The sequence below is a fragment of the Microtus pennsylvanicus genome, chromosome 1, assembly GCF_037038515.1.
Source record: "Microtus pennsylvanicus isolate mMicPen1 chromosome 1, mMicPen1.hap1, whole genome shotgun sequence".
Taxonomy (NCBI): Eukaryota; Metazoa; Chordata; class Mammalia; order Rodentia; family Cricetidae; genus Microtus; species Microtus pennsylvanicus.
In genome coordinates this window covers 125,688,196-125,707,022 of record NC_134579.1, presented here as the reverse complement: position 1 = coordinate 125,707,022, position 18,827 = coordinate 125,688,196, and the positions used below count along the sequence as shown (strand labels likewise).

The following is an 18,827-nucleotide window of genomic DNA, read 5'->3' as shown; positions in this document are numbered from 1 at the left end:
ATTTAAATAAACTGTGAGCCATCCACAAACACAAAGTACTGAGTTCTGGCTCACTATTTCTTTGAGATCTGGAAGGTGGGTCTGAAAGCAGAGCTGCTCACTGAACTGCAAACAGAACGCTAACAAGGTATAGAAGACGCCGCCCATCTAGAGGCCAAGAGACGGCTCAGTGGGTAGAGACACTTGCTACCACAGCAACCTGGTTTCAACATGGTGGGAGGAGAAAGCTGGCATCTGCAAGCTGTTGTCTGCCGACCTCCACATGCACACGGTGGCATCTGCATGCCCCCCACATACAAAATAAAATAAATACTTAAAAAATTTTAAAAATATAGAATAAGGTTAGGTATAAATATTAAGCTATGGCTAGCTAAATATTGCAATATTATATATACATTTCTATAACTCTATAGCTATAGATGAGAGATCAAAGATAGGATGATAGATAACTTTTGAAAGTCTATGTATATATAATAAATACAGAAATATATAAGAGCTGTATAATATGCAGTTAGGCATAAATGTATCTTTACAAATTATATTAAAAAATCCTGATGAACTATATTACTGTATATGACTTATATGTCTTTTTTGTTTGTTTATTTGATACAGGTCTTACTATGTAGCCCTGGCTGTGCTAGAGCTTCCTTTGTAGACCAGGCTGGACTTTAACTCACAGAGATCCACCTGCCTCTGCCTCTCGAGTGATGGGATTAAAGGTGTGTGGCACCATGCCTGGTTTTGACTTGTATGTTGTAAAGTGTTCTGTGGATCATCTCTGTGCGTGCATACACATCTGTGGGTCAGCTCCAGGATCTCTATGTAGTGCTGTGGCTAGTTCTGATTGCCAACTTGACAGAGAATAGTATTACCTGGGAGATGAGCCCCTCTGGGCTCTGGTCATGCCTCTGGGGGATTAGCTTGATTATGTTAACCAGTGTGGGAAGACCTATATTCATTCCCTAGGCTGGGGACCCTAACTGTGCAAACGGAGCTGCTTGCAGTCACCTTTCTGTTTCTTGCCAGTGGATGAGACAGGAACAGCTGCCTCCTGATCCTGTAGCCTCGACCTCCCCACAAAAGTGGAACAGATGTGGAACTGTAGTGAAGATCAACCCTTACACCTTTAACTTGCTTGTGTCAGGGTATTTATGATAGCTATGGGAAGGGAAACCCAGACACCAGCTGCATTTCCACACGGCTTTGTAACTAACTGTAGGTAAAGAAACAAAGGCACGGGCACAGCTGGACAGCACTGGGGCAGGTGTCCAGGGCAGCCTGAGACAGACAGACAGACAGACAGACAGACAGACAGTGTTGGAGCAGGTGTCCAGGGCAGCCTGAGACAGACAGACAGACAGACAGACAGACAGACATACAGACAGTGTTGGAGCAGGTGTCCAGGGCAGCCTGAGACAGACAGACAGACAGACAGACAGTGTTGGAGCAGGTGCCCAGGGCAGCCTGAGACAGACAGACAGTGTTGAAGCAGGTGTCGAGGTCACCACCCAAGGCCCACATGTGCCCCAAAGCAGCTATGAATTCATTCTACACATAACCATGAACTTACTCAAACATTATGCTATGAACTCAGGCAAACCCAGAACTCACAAAGAGGCCAAGCCTGGCATCAAACTCACAATCCCCCTGCCTCAGCTTTATGAGGGCTGCAGTGACAGCTGTGAACCACCCTGCCCAGTCCAACTGTTTCCTTTTCTTCTCTTCTAGGTTGAACATCCCAGTCCCTAATACTTGCATCCTGAAGGGTTTTACACTTCAGATTTTCTTGGATGTTTGAATATTTGCATATGTGTGTGTGTGTATACACACATATACTGAGACATCTATAGGGATGGGCCACGTCTAAACACAAAATCCATACGTTTAACATACACCTAGACTCATGGCCTGTGTGTCATTTTATACAGTATTTTTAGTGGGTGGTATTTTTGTGACCTGTCATGTGAGGTCAGGTGTGGGATTTTCCATTAAGTTTCATGTCAGTGCTCAGAGCTTCCATTTCAGAACATTCTGGATGGGGTTTGGGATTGGTAAGCTGTACCTATGAATGTTTTCTGACCTCCCTTAGTTTCATCCGGATGGGGTTCATGTTAGCTGTGGGTCTTGGGACTTGACAGTCCCTGTCAGACAGGCACGTCTACCTGGGTCCCTTAGTCTGAACTGGCAAGATGGCCTTGCTCCACTGCCCTCTGGTGCATGAGCCCTGCCCTGCTCACCGTGCTGTCCTGGATGTACTGCTCCCAGATGCTGGCTGTCAACCCTTGCCCAGCATCACAGGGCAGGTCTGGAGACACAATCATGTGATTGACCAGGGCCGACAGGTGGGTCCTCACGGTAGACAGGTGTCTGCAGTAGGCGAGCCCTGGCCCAGGAGGGAAGGCAGATGTTATCTTTTACCCAACACGCTTCACCCAGTCTCTCATGCATGCCACATGGAGCATGTTACCCACTCCCATCTTCAGGGCCCCCCCAACCCAGATAATTCTCACCATCCCCCTTCTAGACAAAGAAAGCAAGTTGAGCATGCTATCACTGGTGGCTTGACTGTTAAACCGTGGGGATGCTTTTGTATTTAGTTGGACACCACCCTCCTCTGCTGAAAGTTAAAGCAATTCACAGATGTGCAGTGGGCAGAGAAGGGACAGGAAGGCAGGGGAACCAAGGACTTCAAGGCTCACTCTGGGCCTGCCTCCCATTCGTATAGGAACAACAAAGGCCAGATGCAAACAGAGTCACTGCTGGGTGGAGAAGGGAGCCTGGAAGAGGCCAAGTGCTCTGCCTGCTGTCCAAGATGGTCCTGTCCCTTCAGGATCACCCTGCCTGGGCACCCTCATCCACTCTGCCTGGCATACGAGGCCCTCAGTCAGTGCTTGCTGAAGACCACAGCAGTAGCAGAGCCCAGTACTCACATCCGTAGAAAGCCCTGGAAAGGATCTGGTACTTCATGTTATCACAGAGCAGCTTCAGTGGAGCCCTGTGGGGGGAGAGGGGACAGAGGGCCACACACTGCTCAGCTGTGCTGCAGAAGAACCATCACTATCCACACAGAGATCAAAATCACTGTCAGGGGGGAGAGAGACTGCTGCGGCTCCCACTCACAAGCCCCCCCCAGGCTTCCCTGGGGAAGTCGCCCCTGCAGTGTGACTTTGTGGCTTGGATTCAGGTGGATAAGATTACCCAGCATATGACCCTGGCTGAGAAGTGGTCATGTGACCCAACCCAGGCCAATGAGAATCAGCCTTGGGATTTTTGCTGCATCTACCTAGAAACACACACTATCTTCTAGGTCGTTTCTAAGCCAGTGGTTGCTGGAAGTCTTCTTGGCCATCACCAGGAGGGCCAGCCCAATAACAGACCACCTTAAAGGCTCACTCACCCCCATCTGAAGACAACAAGAACAGACCACCTTAAAGGCTCACTCACCCCCATCTGAAGACAACAAGAACAGACCACCTTAAAGGCTCACTCACCCCCATCTGAAGACAACAAGAACAGACCACCTTAAAGGCTCACTCACCCCCATCTGAAGACAAGAACAGACCACCTTAAAGGCTCACTCACCCCCATCTGAAGACAACAAGAACAGACCACCTTAAAGGCTCACTCACCCCCATCTGAAGATAACAAGAACAGACCACCTTAAAGGCTTACCCATTCATATCTGAAGACCCCAGAGCTGTTCCCATTCTGAGCATCTGGGGCCAGCCAGGTCCAGAGCTGCTGTGTTCCTGACCCTCTCAATCATGCTAGTACATTCTCTTTCTTTTCTATTTCTTTTTCTTGATTTTTTTGAGACAGGGTCTCATGATATAACCCAGGCTGGCTTGGAACCCACAATCCTCCTGCCTCAGCCTCCTGGGTGCTGGGATCACACAACTACTCCAACACACACACACTTCTTCTTTTTTCCTCTTGAATCAGTTTGAAGTGATCTGCTGTAAAGTGGCCCATGGATTTGGCCCGTGGACTGCACAGGAGGCAGAGCTCAGAGTCACTGCTCTCTGCACAGAGCTCCTGAGGGTGTTTGGAGTGAAAAGAGAAGAACACAGCCTAGCATGGCTGGGGAGATGGGGGCCGAGGAGGGCTGTGTGCTCACACAGCGGACAAAATGGAAGAATCCTTATGCATCTATCCTGAAGCTATCCCAGGGATGCAGACAGATCCAGGAAGCCTGCTGGCAAGGAAGCATGGCTGAAGTCCTGGGTATTTACATGGAGGGAGTCCCTCTTCCCACCCTCAGGATGTGAGACTTGGTCTTGCTCAAGGTGCATACAGTGAGCAGTTCCTCAGGGTGGTTCATACTCTGCAAGGAAGCGAGCTCCTCAGGATACAGGTATGTAAGTCAGACGTTCTGAGAGCAGGCACTGGGAAAAGTAGCATTGCTCAATGGTCCATGGTGACTACTTACTAGTTCCTTCTAATAACCCTACTAAGTTAATGTTTCGTGGAGGAGCACACAGAACAATGACCATCCTTAAATAATATTTCTGGCTCCTAGGGTATGCTTGGCCTGTATTTCTTGGCCTCCCTGTGAGTGGGGCCACTGAGTTGAAACAGAAATACCATTGCCTCTGACACTATGACTAGTGACATCCAAGTTGATGTCCATTAGAAAGCAGAGCCATGGCAGACTCATAGCATTTGGGACATGTCAGCATTTACTGTAAAAAGCCATTGATGTTTTAGGGCTCTTTGTTACTGCAGCAGAACCTTACCCTGGCTGACACATGGGAGGGAATTCCAGTGACTACAACTACACATGGCTACGATTTAAACCTTGGGGATCCACAGGCCACGTTCACACCTCCCAAAATTTAGGCCAAGGCAAGAGATAGAGGGCCACAGGCCTTAGGTCAGTGCTTCAAGCACCTCCATGTGCAGCCTGAGCCCCACATACCTCTCATGGTTGCAGCCATTGGATGAGCCGCCATCAGCAGAGCCGCTTTGTGAACAGGAAGAGCAGGAGGACTTCCGAGGACTGGGTTGCCAGAGGGATGGAAGATTGTTCACAGAGACATCCATCAGGTCCTGAGGCACTGTGGTGGGTAGTGAGTGGAAAGGGGGCCCGGCAATAACCTTGGTTAAACCAACACGGATTACAGAAACTTGATCCCAAAGCAAGTAGCTCCCTCAAAGCTGGCTCAGGGGCAGAGAAGACAGGAGTGTGACTGTCCCAAATATGCCCAACCACAATCTGATGGAGTCCCCGAGCCCGCCTGATCCAGTGAAAAGCACCACCAAGCTTCAGAGACTCCGGCTGCAGAGCAGAGTGGAGAGCAGCCAAAGGCGGAAGTAGAGAGGAGGCAACCAGAGCCCGGAAGCCTGCAGACAACCCCACCTCGCCATGCCCTCATTCAGTTCTGCTCACAGGAAGGTGGCATGAGGGAAGGGGAGCCTACTGGGTGCTCCTGAGTTCCTCTGCCTCTAAAGGAGCTTGTGTGGCCAGAAGGGAAGGAACGAATTTCAAAATATAAGCGGAGTCCCCAGGGCCTGGGTGGGGGTAGCGCTGTTCACACTCCTAAACTAGAAATCACCTTCACCAGGTGACTCAGGTGAGGGGGGGCTCCTTAAAAAGCCATATGCCCATCTAGTACCCCCGATATCCTGGAGACAAAATCCTCAAATGCACCCAACTTGTGGTTATAGGTTTTTTCCTTCCACGATGTAGATTCTGGGGGTTCAGGCACGGTGGCCTTTACTAGCTGAGTCGTCTTGTTGGCCCAAGGCCTGTTTTTTTGTTGTTATTGTTTTCCAGTCAAGGACATAAAACCATGCCCAGCTCTTGGGCTGTACAGACGGGGCTGGATCTGGTCCCTGGGCATGGGTTGGGGAGCCCTGCTCTAGGACACAAGATGTGTGCTCACCCTCTTACCTGCTATGGCCTCTTAGGACAACTGCTCTCACCTAGGTTCTTTCCCTAAGCCCAGAGAGGGGGAAAGACTCAGACTCTTGTGCCCTCTCCTTGTTCCCAGAGCTCTGCAGCTGACTGGGCCACGCTGACCCACACAACAGAGAAGCATGCTGGCTATAGAGTGAGGCTCTCGCACCCACCAACGGTGTGCGGCTCCCCTCTCTCCTCACAGACTCACCACTGAGCTGGCCAGAAAACACCCAGGTTCTCAGGCTGACCCAGGGAGGCACAGGGCAGCAATTGTGCCTCCAGACTCACGCCATGCAGTCAGCACCCGCGAGTCACGGAACCTAACGGCTGCCTTCTGCAGGGTGGGGATCAAGAGGCATGAGACTGCTCGTTTGTTTCTTTTTTCCATTTTCCTTGGGAACAGACTCAAATGATGACATGGCTGAAGCGGCACCCAGCCCGGGAGAAGGGGACCTGGAACCAGACATTACTGGGGGGCTGCTCCTTCACACTCGGTGTGGGGATGGTGAGGTACCCTCTGGTTTGTCCCCACTGGATCCCCCTGGCCACCACCAGAACGGACTGGCCAGCAGCAAGCATCATCCAGGCAGGACCAACAGACACGGGTCGAGGGCCGCCCAAAAGATCAAGGGTAACTTGAGACAGAAAACAAAAAGAACCAGTGAGGAGGGAGAGCTGGTGGGCAGGACAGAGACCACGAGAGAAACCAGCTCCCCTGGGCTCTAACCCTCCCCTGCTCTGCTCCACGTATATTGTGCGGATTAGAGAAGAAAACACAGGACATTTATAAACTGCCCACTCAGTGCCAGGCACTAGATCAGGTTTGCCATTTATCCTTGGTGACCCGTGTTTTCAGAAATAACAGAGATTCCTAACAGTGGCAATAACAGCAGTAACGGGGAGAGCTAGGGCCTGTTTCTCTTTGAGACATGCACTGCCTGGCAGCCTCGGCCAGCCTCAACTCACATTCCTCCTGCTTCAGACTCCTGAGTGTTGGATTACAGCATGCTCCATCACACCTGGCTCAATCCAGGCTTGTGTGTGTGTGTGTGTGTGTGTGTGTGTGTGTGTGTGTGTGTATGTGTGTGTGCGCGTGCACACATGTGCATGCACATGTGTGTTTGAACAGGTGCACACGTATGTGTGAATATCAGTGCATGTTTGTGCAATGCTTGTGGAGGCCAGAGGTCAGTCTCAAGGGTTGTTCTCCAATACCATGTATGTATTTTGGCTTTTGAGACAGTCTCTCACTGGCCTGGAACTTGGCAAGTAGAATAAGCTGGCTGGCTAGCAAGACCCAGGGAACCTCCTGACTCTGACTCCCTAGCACTGGGTAGCAAGTGCCTGCTACCCATGCCCACTTCACATGTGTGTGGATACACGCGTGTATGCACTCAAGTGCTGCATGCACGAGTATGCTTGCATGCAGAGGTCAGAGCAAGATCTGGGTTTTTTTCTCTATTCCTTGTCACTTTATTCCACTTAGGGTTTCTTACAACTTGAAGGCTTGCCATTTTGGCTGTGCTGATTACCCAGGGAACGCATGGGGTTTGCCTAGCTCCATCCTCCAAAGTTGGGGTTATGGGCATGTGTAGTCAAGCTTGGCTTTTTATTAGATATTTGAACTCAGATCTTTGTGCTTGCATTGGCTCCTTGTAACTCGCAATGAGATACTGGTAAGAAGGTCACACAGAGGCTAGCGTCCATCTGTTCAGTGTGTGCCGGATGCCTGCAACAGACAGCCCATTTCACAGACAAGGAAAAAGAAGGCCTGGGAGGGGATGAGAAGAAACCTGACCACGTCACGCCAGGCTTCCAGAGCCCACAGCACCATCACTATTAGTGCCACCTCCTGCCCAGTGGGTGCTGTTGGTTCTCATTTCGGGGGAGGTGGGAGGCACTGGGACACTTATGGCTTTGAGCTCCCATTGCTGGCCCCAGCCCACTACTTGTAACTTCTGGAGTAGATCTCAGGAGGAGCCAGTGAGTGCAGGGCCGAGGGCTGCTTACCAAATTCGGACTGCATGCCAGGGTAGATGATGCGGAACACGTAATCTGTGGCTTCATCATCCTCTTTATCTGATGATGTGGACTCCGAGGACCCCTGCGGGCTCCGCTTGCGCAGCTTAGGAAATACCTTCCCCTGCAGGAACACATTCCAGGGCAGACTTCAGAGCCATCTGTCCCCACGCCCAGCAACACTGCGGGTTTCACAGTGGGGCCCAGTGACACCCCATGGCTGGCATCTCCTCCGCCTTCTCACGGCCCCCACACCTCACCTTTCCTCGCTGTGACCAAAGTGGTGGGTCCAGCTGCCCATGCGGAAGCAATCCATTCTCCAGGCAGGAGAGGAACTGTAACAGGTGCCCACCCTTGGGGAAGCGGAAGGGCGGCCTCTGGATTCCATCCTGGCTCACCAGCACGACAGTCCCACCGCTGTCCACTGCCACCACCGCCGCCAGATAAGAGAGAACGGCAGGTGTCACTGTGAAGCATGGTGCAGTACCAACACATGCATCCACCCCCAAGACCAACCAGGTCAGGAGAGCCACTCTGAGGCTCTGGGGTGTAGGTGACTGCTAAGAGCATGTATTTGACACCTAAGCATACCAACACTGTGTATTAAAAATTCTGTCTTACTGTAACCCCCAGAATATCCCCGTAAGGCTCAGCTATGATCACCTATTTCACAAGGGACAAAACTAAAGCTCAGATAGGTTTGTATCATCCCCAAGGTCACACAGCTGGTAAGTTGCAAAGCCTGGACAGTATCTGAGTCTGCCTTCGTAAAGGGGATTAAACCATTGAGTTCCATACCTAGATGAGACACAGCGCACCCTGTTTGTGCTAAGTGTACCTTCTTCCAGTTTTAATGGAATGTTCGGGTTACTGATCTCAGGTCTGCATACCACTGATCTTGGACTCAGAAAGATATGGGTTTAAGTCCTGTCTCCAGAGTCAACAGTCCGTGTCATTTTGTATGTGACTGCACGAGGTCACCCTGTCACTAAGTGGTTACAATGACTCAGAGCAGCACACTCAAGAAGGTAAAGCCATTTGCTTGAGGAGACACACAGGTGTCCTGTGATGCTAAATAAAGGAACAGGGTAAGGTGGTGAGGAGGGACAGGGACCCGCAATGGATGCCTAGCCACCCGCTGTCCCTACCTTGCTGTGGCAGTGAGGTGAGGAGGGACAGGAACCCACGGTGGACGCCTAGCCACTGCTGTCTTGCGGTCCCTACCTTGCTGGTGACAGTGAAGGTAAACAATCTCCTCTAAGCGGATGGTCACGGCGTAGTCCCAGTAGACGCTGGAAAGGGAAAGTGGGGGAGACTGCAGGAGACCAGAAGACCAAGGCAGGGGCACCTCTGCCTTCACCAAGACCCACTTGTCCCAGTATCTGTGTCCCCAGACTATCCAGCCATCCTCCCCTTCTTTTGGTCTCAGTACCTCAACTTTCTGAAGAATCCCTCCTCCCTAGCTACATGGTCTACCCTGGGACTCTGGGATGATCACCTGACCCAGGCTGGCCAATCAGCACTGAGAGTCACAGCGATTAATACATGATTGGCACCACTACTCAAGTACATCAGTGGCGGGAACGATCTTCCTATTTATGCCTAAACAGCCCAGGAAGAGCTCCTTGCTGCCCAGGGATGTTCAGACCATGCATGGAAGGTCAGGAAAGCAAAGACAGGATGAGTCCAGGCATGGTCATTCAGGTCCCTGGGTCCAGCCTGCGGTCTCCTGCTCTTGGACTCCTTGGATCATTGGACAAACGCTCCAGTTAGCTTGAACTTGACATTTTTGTACCTGGAAGTTAGGTAGCTATACTAGCCCAGAACCTTCCCTCCAGACCACCATGTCACCACAGGCAGAAGTTAGAATGGCCACTCCCAGCTCTGACCTTACGTGGGTAGGTAGTATGACTTGAGGGTTAATCTAAGCCTCAGTTTCCTGGACTATAAAATGGAGGATCCAATAAGATCCCTACTGTAGTGTTTCTCTGGGGATTCAATAGAACCTTCATTTGAAGGACTCAACCCAGAGCCCCCCATATAGTCAGCTCACAGCACAATGCCTTGGGCAGGGTCACTCTGAGTACTGACTGAAGCATGCACTTCTAGCTTAGAACCCACCATGCTTCTAAAATGATTTTCCCCATCAGAACACCTTGGGAGGGGGCGCCTGGGAATGTGGGCTCTGTGGAAGCCTAGGAACACAACCACTCAGAAACTCCGGACCAGAAAGCAGAGCTCAGCGCTCCCTGGTAGCGAAGCCACTCCCAGATCGACCATGGTTTTACCAAGCTGCCATGTAAGTACATGGGCATGATCAAGACCCATCCTGGGGAAAGAGGAGGCCCCGTTACAGAGCCCTCTAGCCCAGGCTCCCCTAGACAGCTGGGTGGATTCTCTCCCTGTGTGACTGTCTTTCTTCTCTCCTGTCACCATGCATGGCAGTCTTTTCCTTTCAACCCCTGCTTCTGCCCTCAGCTTCCCGCCCCCAGGTCCTTCCCCGAGGACATCTCTTTTTCAGAGATCCTTTCATGGCATCCGCTCGGGAGGACCCAGACTAACACAGGTACCAAGCCAGTGGCTGCATCCGACTTCTGACACCTTTTATGACCCACCTCTCTCCACTCCTCTGCCTCTCAGTTGGAGTCAGAGCAGAATCTCATTACAGGCCTTCCTACCCTGGGCCACCAGCTGGCCATGCCAATGGCCAGGGAGCAGACATCCTCAATGGTGGTCAGCAACTACAGTGCCCTTTGGATTTATCGGTCCCCCTACATGTGTATGCACACCTTGCAGTGCAGGTGAGGAAACTGAGGCTGGGGGTTGTGGAGGTGATTGCTCAAGGCCACTTGGCTGTGGGGGGTGCAGTTCCTGATTCAGTCTGACGTGTCCTTACAGCTTGGCTAAGGTGTCATTTGCAGTCTCTAGATTTGCTATCCTTACACTTTGATAGGTCGGGGAAGCATATTTATGAATTCTTTAAATTGCATTTAAAAATTAATTAATCAATTAATTAATGTGGGGGGAGTGCACATCATATTGAATGAGTAGAGGTCAGAGGTCACTTCTCTCCTTCTACCGGATGGGTCCCAGGGATAGAGCTCAGATTGTCAGGCTTGGTGGAAGGCACCTTTGCTCCCTGCGCCACCTCACTGGCCCTGGAGAGCAGATGTATGGATGTGATGGCCGACCATGCCTACCCCACCCCCAACCCCACCCAGGCTCTGCCACTCTGTCTCTGGGTGCTTCCAAGGCTGGTGTTCTTTTTGAGGCCACAGCAGCAAGGAGGCTAGTAGGTAACCATGCCAACCAGGTAGAATGGCAGGCAGGGCCATCCTCCACTGAGAAGAGAGCATCCTTGTGCTTAGGGGAGTGAAGAGGACTCATCTGAAGTTCTCTTACCTCTTCTCATAGTCCAGGTCCCCCACAGACCCATTCATCAGCTGGTTGGGTGTCCACTTCAAGGTCATGACATCAGCCGTCTGGTGCAGGGACAGGTACCCTGGCACGGCTTCCATGTCATCCCTCTGCAGAGAGGAGAGAAGAACTCAGGCCAGGCCATGTTGCTGGATACAGAAGCAGAACCCAAGAGCTGAGCTGTTGGTTGCCACCACTTGGAAGCCACTTGGCACCCTTCCCGGTGCTGTGCTGAGCAAAGCCACCTGCAGCCGAGCATCCAGGGTGAGCTTGGCAGAGTCCAGCTGCGAAAGCTGCTTGCCCCAGCACGTGCCCCCACGTCTCCCTCTTGAGACTGTCTCTACCCCAAGGTTCCTCCGGTCCCAGTAAAGGAGGCTGTGGCTCCAACATCGCCCCCTTTACAGAGGCCTGGATCTAGGCCAGTCTCTGGGCACCCCATAGGTGTCACCCAGAAAACCTTCCTCCTGGCATTCCTCTGTACTCCACCCCGCAGCCCAATCTTCCACTACCCAGAATCTGCCCATGGGCTCTCTCACCCACTTCCCATCACTCCAAGTTAGAGGGTGGGCAAGGAGCCCTCCACTCTTGAGGCAGAGTCTTATCTGCCCCTGATTTGGGACACATCTGACTTCCTGTGGCATCTCACAGCTGTGAAGTGGCTGTTGTTGCGTGATCACACGCAGGCTGTCTCATCTCTGTCAATCACTCCTCCGTTGAGCTTGGCAGGGCTGTTGTTTTGCAGGGAGGACATATGAGTCCATTTTAAGCATCTCCTGACAGAGAAGCCTGTGAGTCAGCTGTTGTGACGTGGCCTTGAGAACAGGGTGACAGTCCATTTTTCATCTCCCCAGGTCACCCAGCCCCAGATCTCCTTGGAAGGCAGGGACAGCGTGGTCCATGGGCCTTCAGACTGGAGATGACAGCATTCACCCTATGCTTATCGGAACTTCTGGGTGAGAGGTCACCAATTTTTTTGTATTGAGAGACTGACAGGAAATGCTTAAGGCTTTGGGAGCCATATATAGATCATGACAACCACTTGTCTCCGCCACCAGAGCCTGGCATGGTCGTGTTTCAATATCTGGATGACTTGTACTCTTTCCCTCCTCCCTCCCTCCCTCCCTCCCTCCCTCCCTCCCTCCCTCCCTCCCTCCCTTCCTCCCTCCTTCCCTCCCTTTCTCTTCTCCCGCTCTGATGTGGATGGTACCTTGGGCCCACTAAGCCCTCTACCTCTGAGCAGCACCCAGTCCTTAGCAACAGAAGCTTCTTGTTGGTCACTTGAAATCCAGCTGCATCTTAAACTCACGACTTCTTTGTCTGAGAAACTTGGACCTTGCACCCAGTGTGATGCAGATATGACAGGCCACACGGTGGAATGACCTGCCCAGGGTCACCCAGCGGTTGAGGCTGTGGGGCCTCTTCCTGCTTTCTTCCAGCTGGGCCCAAATACCACACTGATTGTAACCCAGAGACCCTGAAGACAGCGAGGGACACTGCCTCAGGGCAGGGGCTACTCATGCTTCATGCTCTGCCCTTGTGCCCAGGCAGCTGTTGGAGCACAGAAGGCAACCAATTAACTGAAGCAAATCAGTGTGAGAGCAAATCAAAATGCTGCCCCTTGTGTGGGCTTCAATGTTGTCATCTCTATGTTAGTGCAGCATGAGGCCCTTCACAGTGAGCACTGGCCAGATGTCAGTGACAGAAAGGTCCACCGTCTCAGTACCACACCTCTGCCACGCCGTTTGCTGAGCGACAGCAAGAGCGCACAGCCAGGCAGATGGCCTGGTGGACAGGGATGTTCGGACAGACTAAGTGGACAAGCTGGTAGGTGGGTAGAAAGATTAACAATTGGTGGCGGGAGGTGTAGAAAACGGAAGAGCTGCTGGCAGGGCAGCTGGCTAGAAATATGGCCACTTGTACTTATATAGAGATGTGCAGATGCCTAGATTATGCATGTATATATGTATGTATAAGAAATAGACGAAGATATGGATGGGTACTCAGCCAGATGGATACAGGGGAGTGAAGGGAGGACGATCGCTTACTGGCAGATGGATTGACAAAGGGATGAATGAACAAGTGGGAGGCTGGATAGAGAGATGATGACTGGGTAGATGGATGGACAAGCAAATATATGGATACGGTATGCAGGTAGGTGGGTACTGGCAAATGCAGGAATAGAAATTTTTGAGTGACTGGATGGATGGACAAGTGAATGGATGGAAGGTTGGATGCATGATGGATGGATGATAGATAGATAGATAGATAGATAGATAGATAGATAGATGATAGATGGATAGATAGATAGGTGGATGGAAGGTTGGATGCATGATGGATGGATGATAGATAGATAGATAGATAGATAGATAGATAGATAGATGATAGATGGATAGATAGATAGGTGGATGGAAGGTTGGATGCATGATGGATGGATGATAGATAGATAGATAGATAGATAGATAGATAGATAGATAGATGATAGATGGATAGATAGATAGGTGGATGGAAGGTTGGATGCATGATGGATGGATGATAGATAGATAGATAGATAGATAGATAGATAGATAGATAGATGATAGATGGATAGATAGATAGGTGGATGGAAGGTTGGATGCATGATGGATGGATGAATAGATAGATAGATAGATAGATAGATGATAGATAGATAGATAGATAGATAGATAGATAGAAGGTTGGATGCATGATGGATGGATGAATAGATAGATAGATAGATGGGTGGATGGATAGATGGGTGGATGGATGGATGGGTGGATGGATGGATTGGTGGATGGATGGATGGGTGGATGGATGGATGGGTGGGTGGGTGGATGGGTGGATGGATGGGTGGGTGGGTGGATGGATAGATGGGTGGATGGATGGATGGGTGGATGGATGGATGGATGGATGGATGGATGGATGGGTGGGTGGATGGGTGGATGGATGGGTGGGTGGGTGGATGGATAGATGGGTGGATAGATGGATGGGTGGATGGATAGATGGATGGATGGATGGATGGGTGGATGGATGGATGGGTGGATGGATGGGTGGATGGGTGGAGACACTGCTGGGTAGATGAAGCCAACACACAGGTGGAGGTTGGATGGGTGGGTGATTATATAGGTAGATGAATAGACGCATAGATAGAGTTTTTGGTAAATTTATGAATGAACAGATGGGCAGGTAGGTGGGTAGATAATTCAATATGTAGGCAAATGGATGAATAAACAGATAGGCAGCCTAAAGCTTGAGGCACCTTCCCTCTCCCATAGCCTGTAGTCAAACCCTCAGAGCGTGATCTAGGCCCACCCAACTCACTGGCTGAACCAGGACGTTGTTCTTGCCGTACAGCAGGGTGGCCCTAGAGTTCTGATGCAGGGATTCTACGTAGTCCCGGGCGGAGACAGATGGCCGGTCGTCCATGCTGCCGCTCGAATGCCTCTTCTGGATCTGGTGTCATGAGAGGACAGAGACGCACCTGTGAGTGGCCCTCAGGCCTCCCACCCCATTCCCTGCCCCAAGGCCAAGTCCAGGCCCTGCCCAAGGCCCTCCCACTGCCCACTCATCTCACACAGAGTGCCGGCCGCTTGGTGGGTGAGTCCTGTCTCAGATGTGAACTGTGGATCCGGTGTCTCTGGACCAGCTCATCGGCTGAGGGGTCCGTCCAGAAGTGGTCAGCGGTCTTCATCTTGGTATACTCCAGGGCACAGGGCCCCACTGCAGAGAACACAGGGCTGGGAACCTGGAGTCCCCAAAAGTGTTCCCACCCAACTGCCTCAGATCATTCCCTTTCTTTCCAGGGATGCCCCAGAGTCCACTAGAGCAAGAGACAGGTCCCTGAACCCCTAGAGCAAAGGACCAGATGCAGCCCAGAGCCTACTTACCTAACAAAGAGGCGAGGATGGGGCCATCCACAGGGTCCATCAAGAGAGCCTCCTTCTCATAGTATTTACTAGTGGGAGGGAAGGGCATGCGGGTCTGCATGGAGACCAGCAGAGGGCGCACGTGGGTGGACTAGGTTCCACACCCCAGGAGCCCAATTCAGAACCTCAGCTGCAGGGGACAAAAGCTGCATCTCATAGGCTGAGCAAAACAATTGACGAAAGGTGCCTGGCCTGGAGTTCATGGGCCACCTGCTCACTACAGAGCCCCAAGGATTTTAGGAAAGCAAAGGAGTCAGAAGTGAGGCTCTCGGGATGCATGGTTAAGTTCTCACTTTGAGAGTACCCGGGTCTGATTGCCGGCACCCACATGGTAAATGGTGTGTGGCTGTAGTTACCAGGATGGGTGCCGAACCATAAAACCTTTACACCGGATTAATCTGAGTCAGGAGAGGAAGTGTCTAGAGTCATTGTGTATTTTCGACATTCTGTGGCCCATTACATTCATTTCTATATATTTGCTGTAAACTACCAGTTGCTTTTAAGCAGAAGAGACCACCAAGGCACAGAGACGCAGGGTAGCTGTCAGCTGTCAGCTACCAAGTAGAGGAAACCGCAAAAGGATGGGATCCAAGATCCCTCCATCTTGCCCAAAATGTGAAGCCCTTGTTTCCACACTGATGTTCAACACCTGAATTCTCTCCAGGTTTCAAGCTGCGGTAATTCAGGGTCAAACCTCCAGGGAGCTTTTATTTAAGCTTTTCAAACTTGAGAAAAAGCTGCTTTATTCTCAAGGGTGCAGTTCCCAGAATGGCCACCAGGCGGCCACAGAGCATGCCTCTTACCTGCTGTTTTCCACCAGATAGTGAACTATTTTGTCCAGGACCCTCTCAAACAGGGCAGTGCGGATCCACAGGTGCTTGATGGCCAGCGGGGACAAGTTGGGCAGTTTCGGCAGCTTCCGCACATTCTCCTGCAGGCCCTGGATCTGGTTTCGCCTTTGAGACCATCAGGAGGAGAGAACACAATCAGGAAAGAGGGAATCCATAGAACAAGTGCCCTCCTCACTCCTGATGCACAGATGGGAAGGTGGGGGTGAGGGTAGGGGTGCGAATGGGGTGGGAGTAAGGGGGTAGAGGGTGGGGGTGAGGGTAGGGGTGGGGGAGAGTGAAAGCATCAGGCAGAGAGTGGCCAAGAATGAGCAGAACACTGCAAGCTCTGCCAGCAGGGAAGCCAGATGCCAGCCCCTGTCCTTTCTCCTCTTCTGCTGTCTCTCCTTCCCTCTCTTTCCTCTCCTCACCCCCTTCTAGAAAAGAATCGCCAAGGAGGCTTAGATTCTCAGTTCTTTTAAAGACACCCTGCTGCCCTTGGGAAGATAACTGTGTACTATGGCCAAGAGGGTCCCGTGGCCTCACCCATTACCATCCCACGGCTCCATGGTCCAGCAGGACACAGCCCCATTCAGTTTCCCACATGCCCACCTCTCCCACGAAGCCCTTTTGCTGCAGGTCTCCAAGATAGGCTAAGCCAGCAGATCTGGCTCTGAGTTCAAGTAAGAGACCTGGCCTCAGTGGACAAGGTGGAGAGTGACCAAGGAGGACATCTATGCCAACCTCCGGTTTCCACCCAGACACACACACACATGCCCACGTGTGAACATGTACACGGGTGTACACATCACACACAGAGAGAAATAAAATGGAGGCATGGTTCCCAGTGGGCATTTAATCTCTCAACAGCCATCTTGTGCGATGAGCCGGGAGCTAGACACTGCCTAGAGGCTGGGGACACAGATGTGGCAGCCTATTCTCACATTCTCAGACTCAAGCTCATGGTTGGGGAACGAGCAATGCAAGAGTAACTACAGACAGGAAGGCAGGGAGTGAAATAACAGGGGGATGGGACAGAGAGGATGAAAGTGGGTGGGATTTAGAGAGCTGGGGGAGTGGAGTGACAAGTGGGCGGAGCATGTGCCAAGGCTCTGGGGCAGGAGCGACTGGTGGGCCTGAGGAGCAGACAGGAAGAGAGAGAGACAGACAGACAGGAGGTGTGGGCCCTCACCAAGCTGAGGAGCAATGCACACTGATGCCCCCCATGCCACACTCACGCGCTTTCGATGAGCTGCTCCAGTTCCTGCACCTTGCGGCTCAGCTCCTCGGCCGGAGGGAAGCCTTTGCCCACCTTCATGAAGAGCGCGGCAATCTTGTTGCTTCGCAGGAAGCCAGCAGCCCTCCGCCGCAGCCCATGCAGCACACAGGCCTCCACTGCCGCTGTGGGGACACGTGATCAGTAGCTCGGTCCACACTCCTTAGCACCAAGAGCAACTTAACACCACGAGAAAATGCGTCCATGCCCTCGCCAGGCGCACCAAAGGAATCAAGAGAGGTTGGGGTCAAGGTTGGCCACAGCTGCTCACCTCTGTCAACCAGCAGCCTGCTGTGGACTAATGACTTCCCCCTTTCTGCCTTTGTCCCCCCCTTAAAAGGGGGTTCAGAGTGAGCAGTAATCTATCAGGGTGCTGTTAGGATACAGGACAAAATGCACAGGACATTCTTAGAGCCCACACAGAGAGCTCTTTCTGAGTCCAGGCGTCATTGCTGACAAGAAGACAGATATTGACGAGCCTCACCTGAGTTAAAGAAACCATCGCCATCTTTGATATCACAGCCACCATCCCACCATCATGTCCATCAGCTGTGGCCATTGCCATTACCTTCTTCACCCTCACCATCATCAACTGTTATCACCATTGTCTGGGTTATCATCAGTATAAGCACCATCCACACTATCGTCACCACTATCACTAACCTCACCATTGTCACCACCACCATCCTCACCATCGTCATCATCATCATCATCATCACCATTGTCTTATCTAGATTTTATGTCAACTTTACACAAGCCGTAGTCATTGACAAAGAGGGAACTTCAACTGAGAAAACATCTCCATATGATCAGGCTGAACACAAGCCTGTAGGGAATTTTCTTAATCACTGATGGATGTGGGAGGCCCAGGCCACTGTGGTCTATAAGAAAGCAGGCTGAGCATGCCAGCAGTAGCTCCCCTCCATGGCCTCTTCATCAGCTCCTGCCTTCAGGCTCCTGTTCTGACTTTCATCAGTGAGGGGAGTAGAAGTGAAACTTCCAAAGCTGCTTTTGGCTATGGTGTTTCATCACAGCAACTATACCCTGAGACAACAATTATCATCACCACCATCATCATCATCATCATAACCATCATCACCACCATCACCATCATCATCATCACCACTATCATCATCACCACTATCATCATCATCACCACTATCATCATCACCACTATCATCATCACCATCATCACCATCATCATCATCACCATCATCACCACTATCATCATCATCACCATCATCATCACCATCATCATCATCACCACTATCATCATCACCATCATCATCATCATCACCATCATCATCATCACCACTATCATCATCATCATCATCACCATCATCATCATCATCACCATTATCACCACTATCATCATCATCACCATCATCACCACCATCATCACCATCATCATCACCACTATCATCATCATCATCATCACCATCATCATCATCACCATCATCATCATC

At 51.2% G+C, this 18,827-nt stretch overlaps 1 protein-coding gene across 2 annotated transcripts in view; it reads right to left on the bottom strand.

Annotated features, from left to right (window-relative positions):
• Sgsm1 (small G protein signaling modulator 1) overlaps positions 1 to 18,827 on the bottom strand; it is a 74,127-nt gene that overhangs the window by 33,125 nt on the left and 22,175 nt on the right. Inside the window, exons 4-16 of one of the 2 annotated variants that reach the window (XM_075983339.1) lie at positions 17,324 to 17,486; positions 16,062 to 16,214; positions 15,220 to 15,287; positions 14,907 to 15,052; positions 14,654 to 14,785; positions 11,324 to 11,448; positions 9,146 to 9,213; positions 8,182 to 8,345; positions 7,913 to 8,045; positions 6,373 to 6,537; positions 4,919 to 5,057; positions 2,931 to 2,995; positions 2,238 to 2,383 (exon numbers count right to left, since the gene is read on the bottom strand). In XM_075983339.1, coding sequence (XP_075839454.1) covers positions 2,238 to 2,383; positions 2,931 to 2,995; positions 4,919 to 5,057; positions 6,373 to 6,537; positions 7,913 to 8,045; positions 8,182 to 8,345; positions 9,146 to 9,213; positions 11,324 to 11,448; positions 14,654 to 14,785; positions 14,907 to 15,052; positions 15,220 to 15,287; positions 16,062 to 16,214; positions 17,324 to 17,486 — 1,667 coding nt within the window. The remainder of the gene's footprint in view (positions 1 to 2,237; positions 2,384 to 2,930; positions 2,996 to 4,918; positions 5,058 to 6,372; positions 6,538 to 7,912; positions 8,046 to 8,181; positions 8,346 to 9,145; positions 9,214 to 11,323; positions 11,449 to 14,653; positions 14,786 to 14,906; positions 15,053 to 15,219; positions 15,288 to 16,061; positions 16,215 to 17,323; positions 17,487 to 18,827) is intronic. The other variant, XM_075983331.1, reaches the window with a different exon arrangement.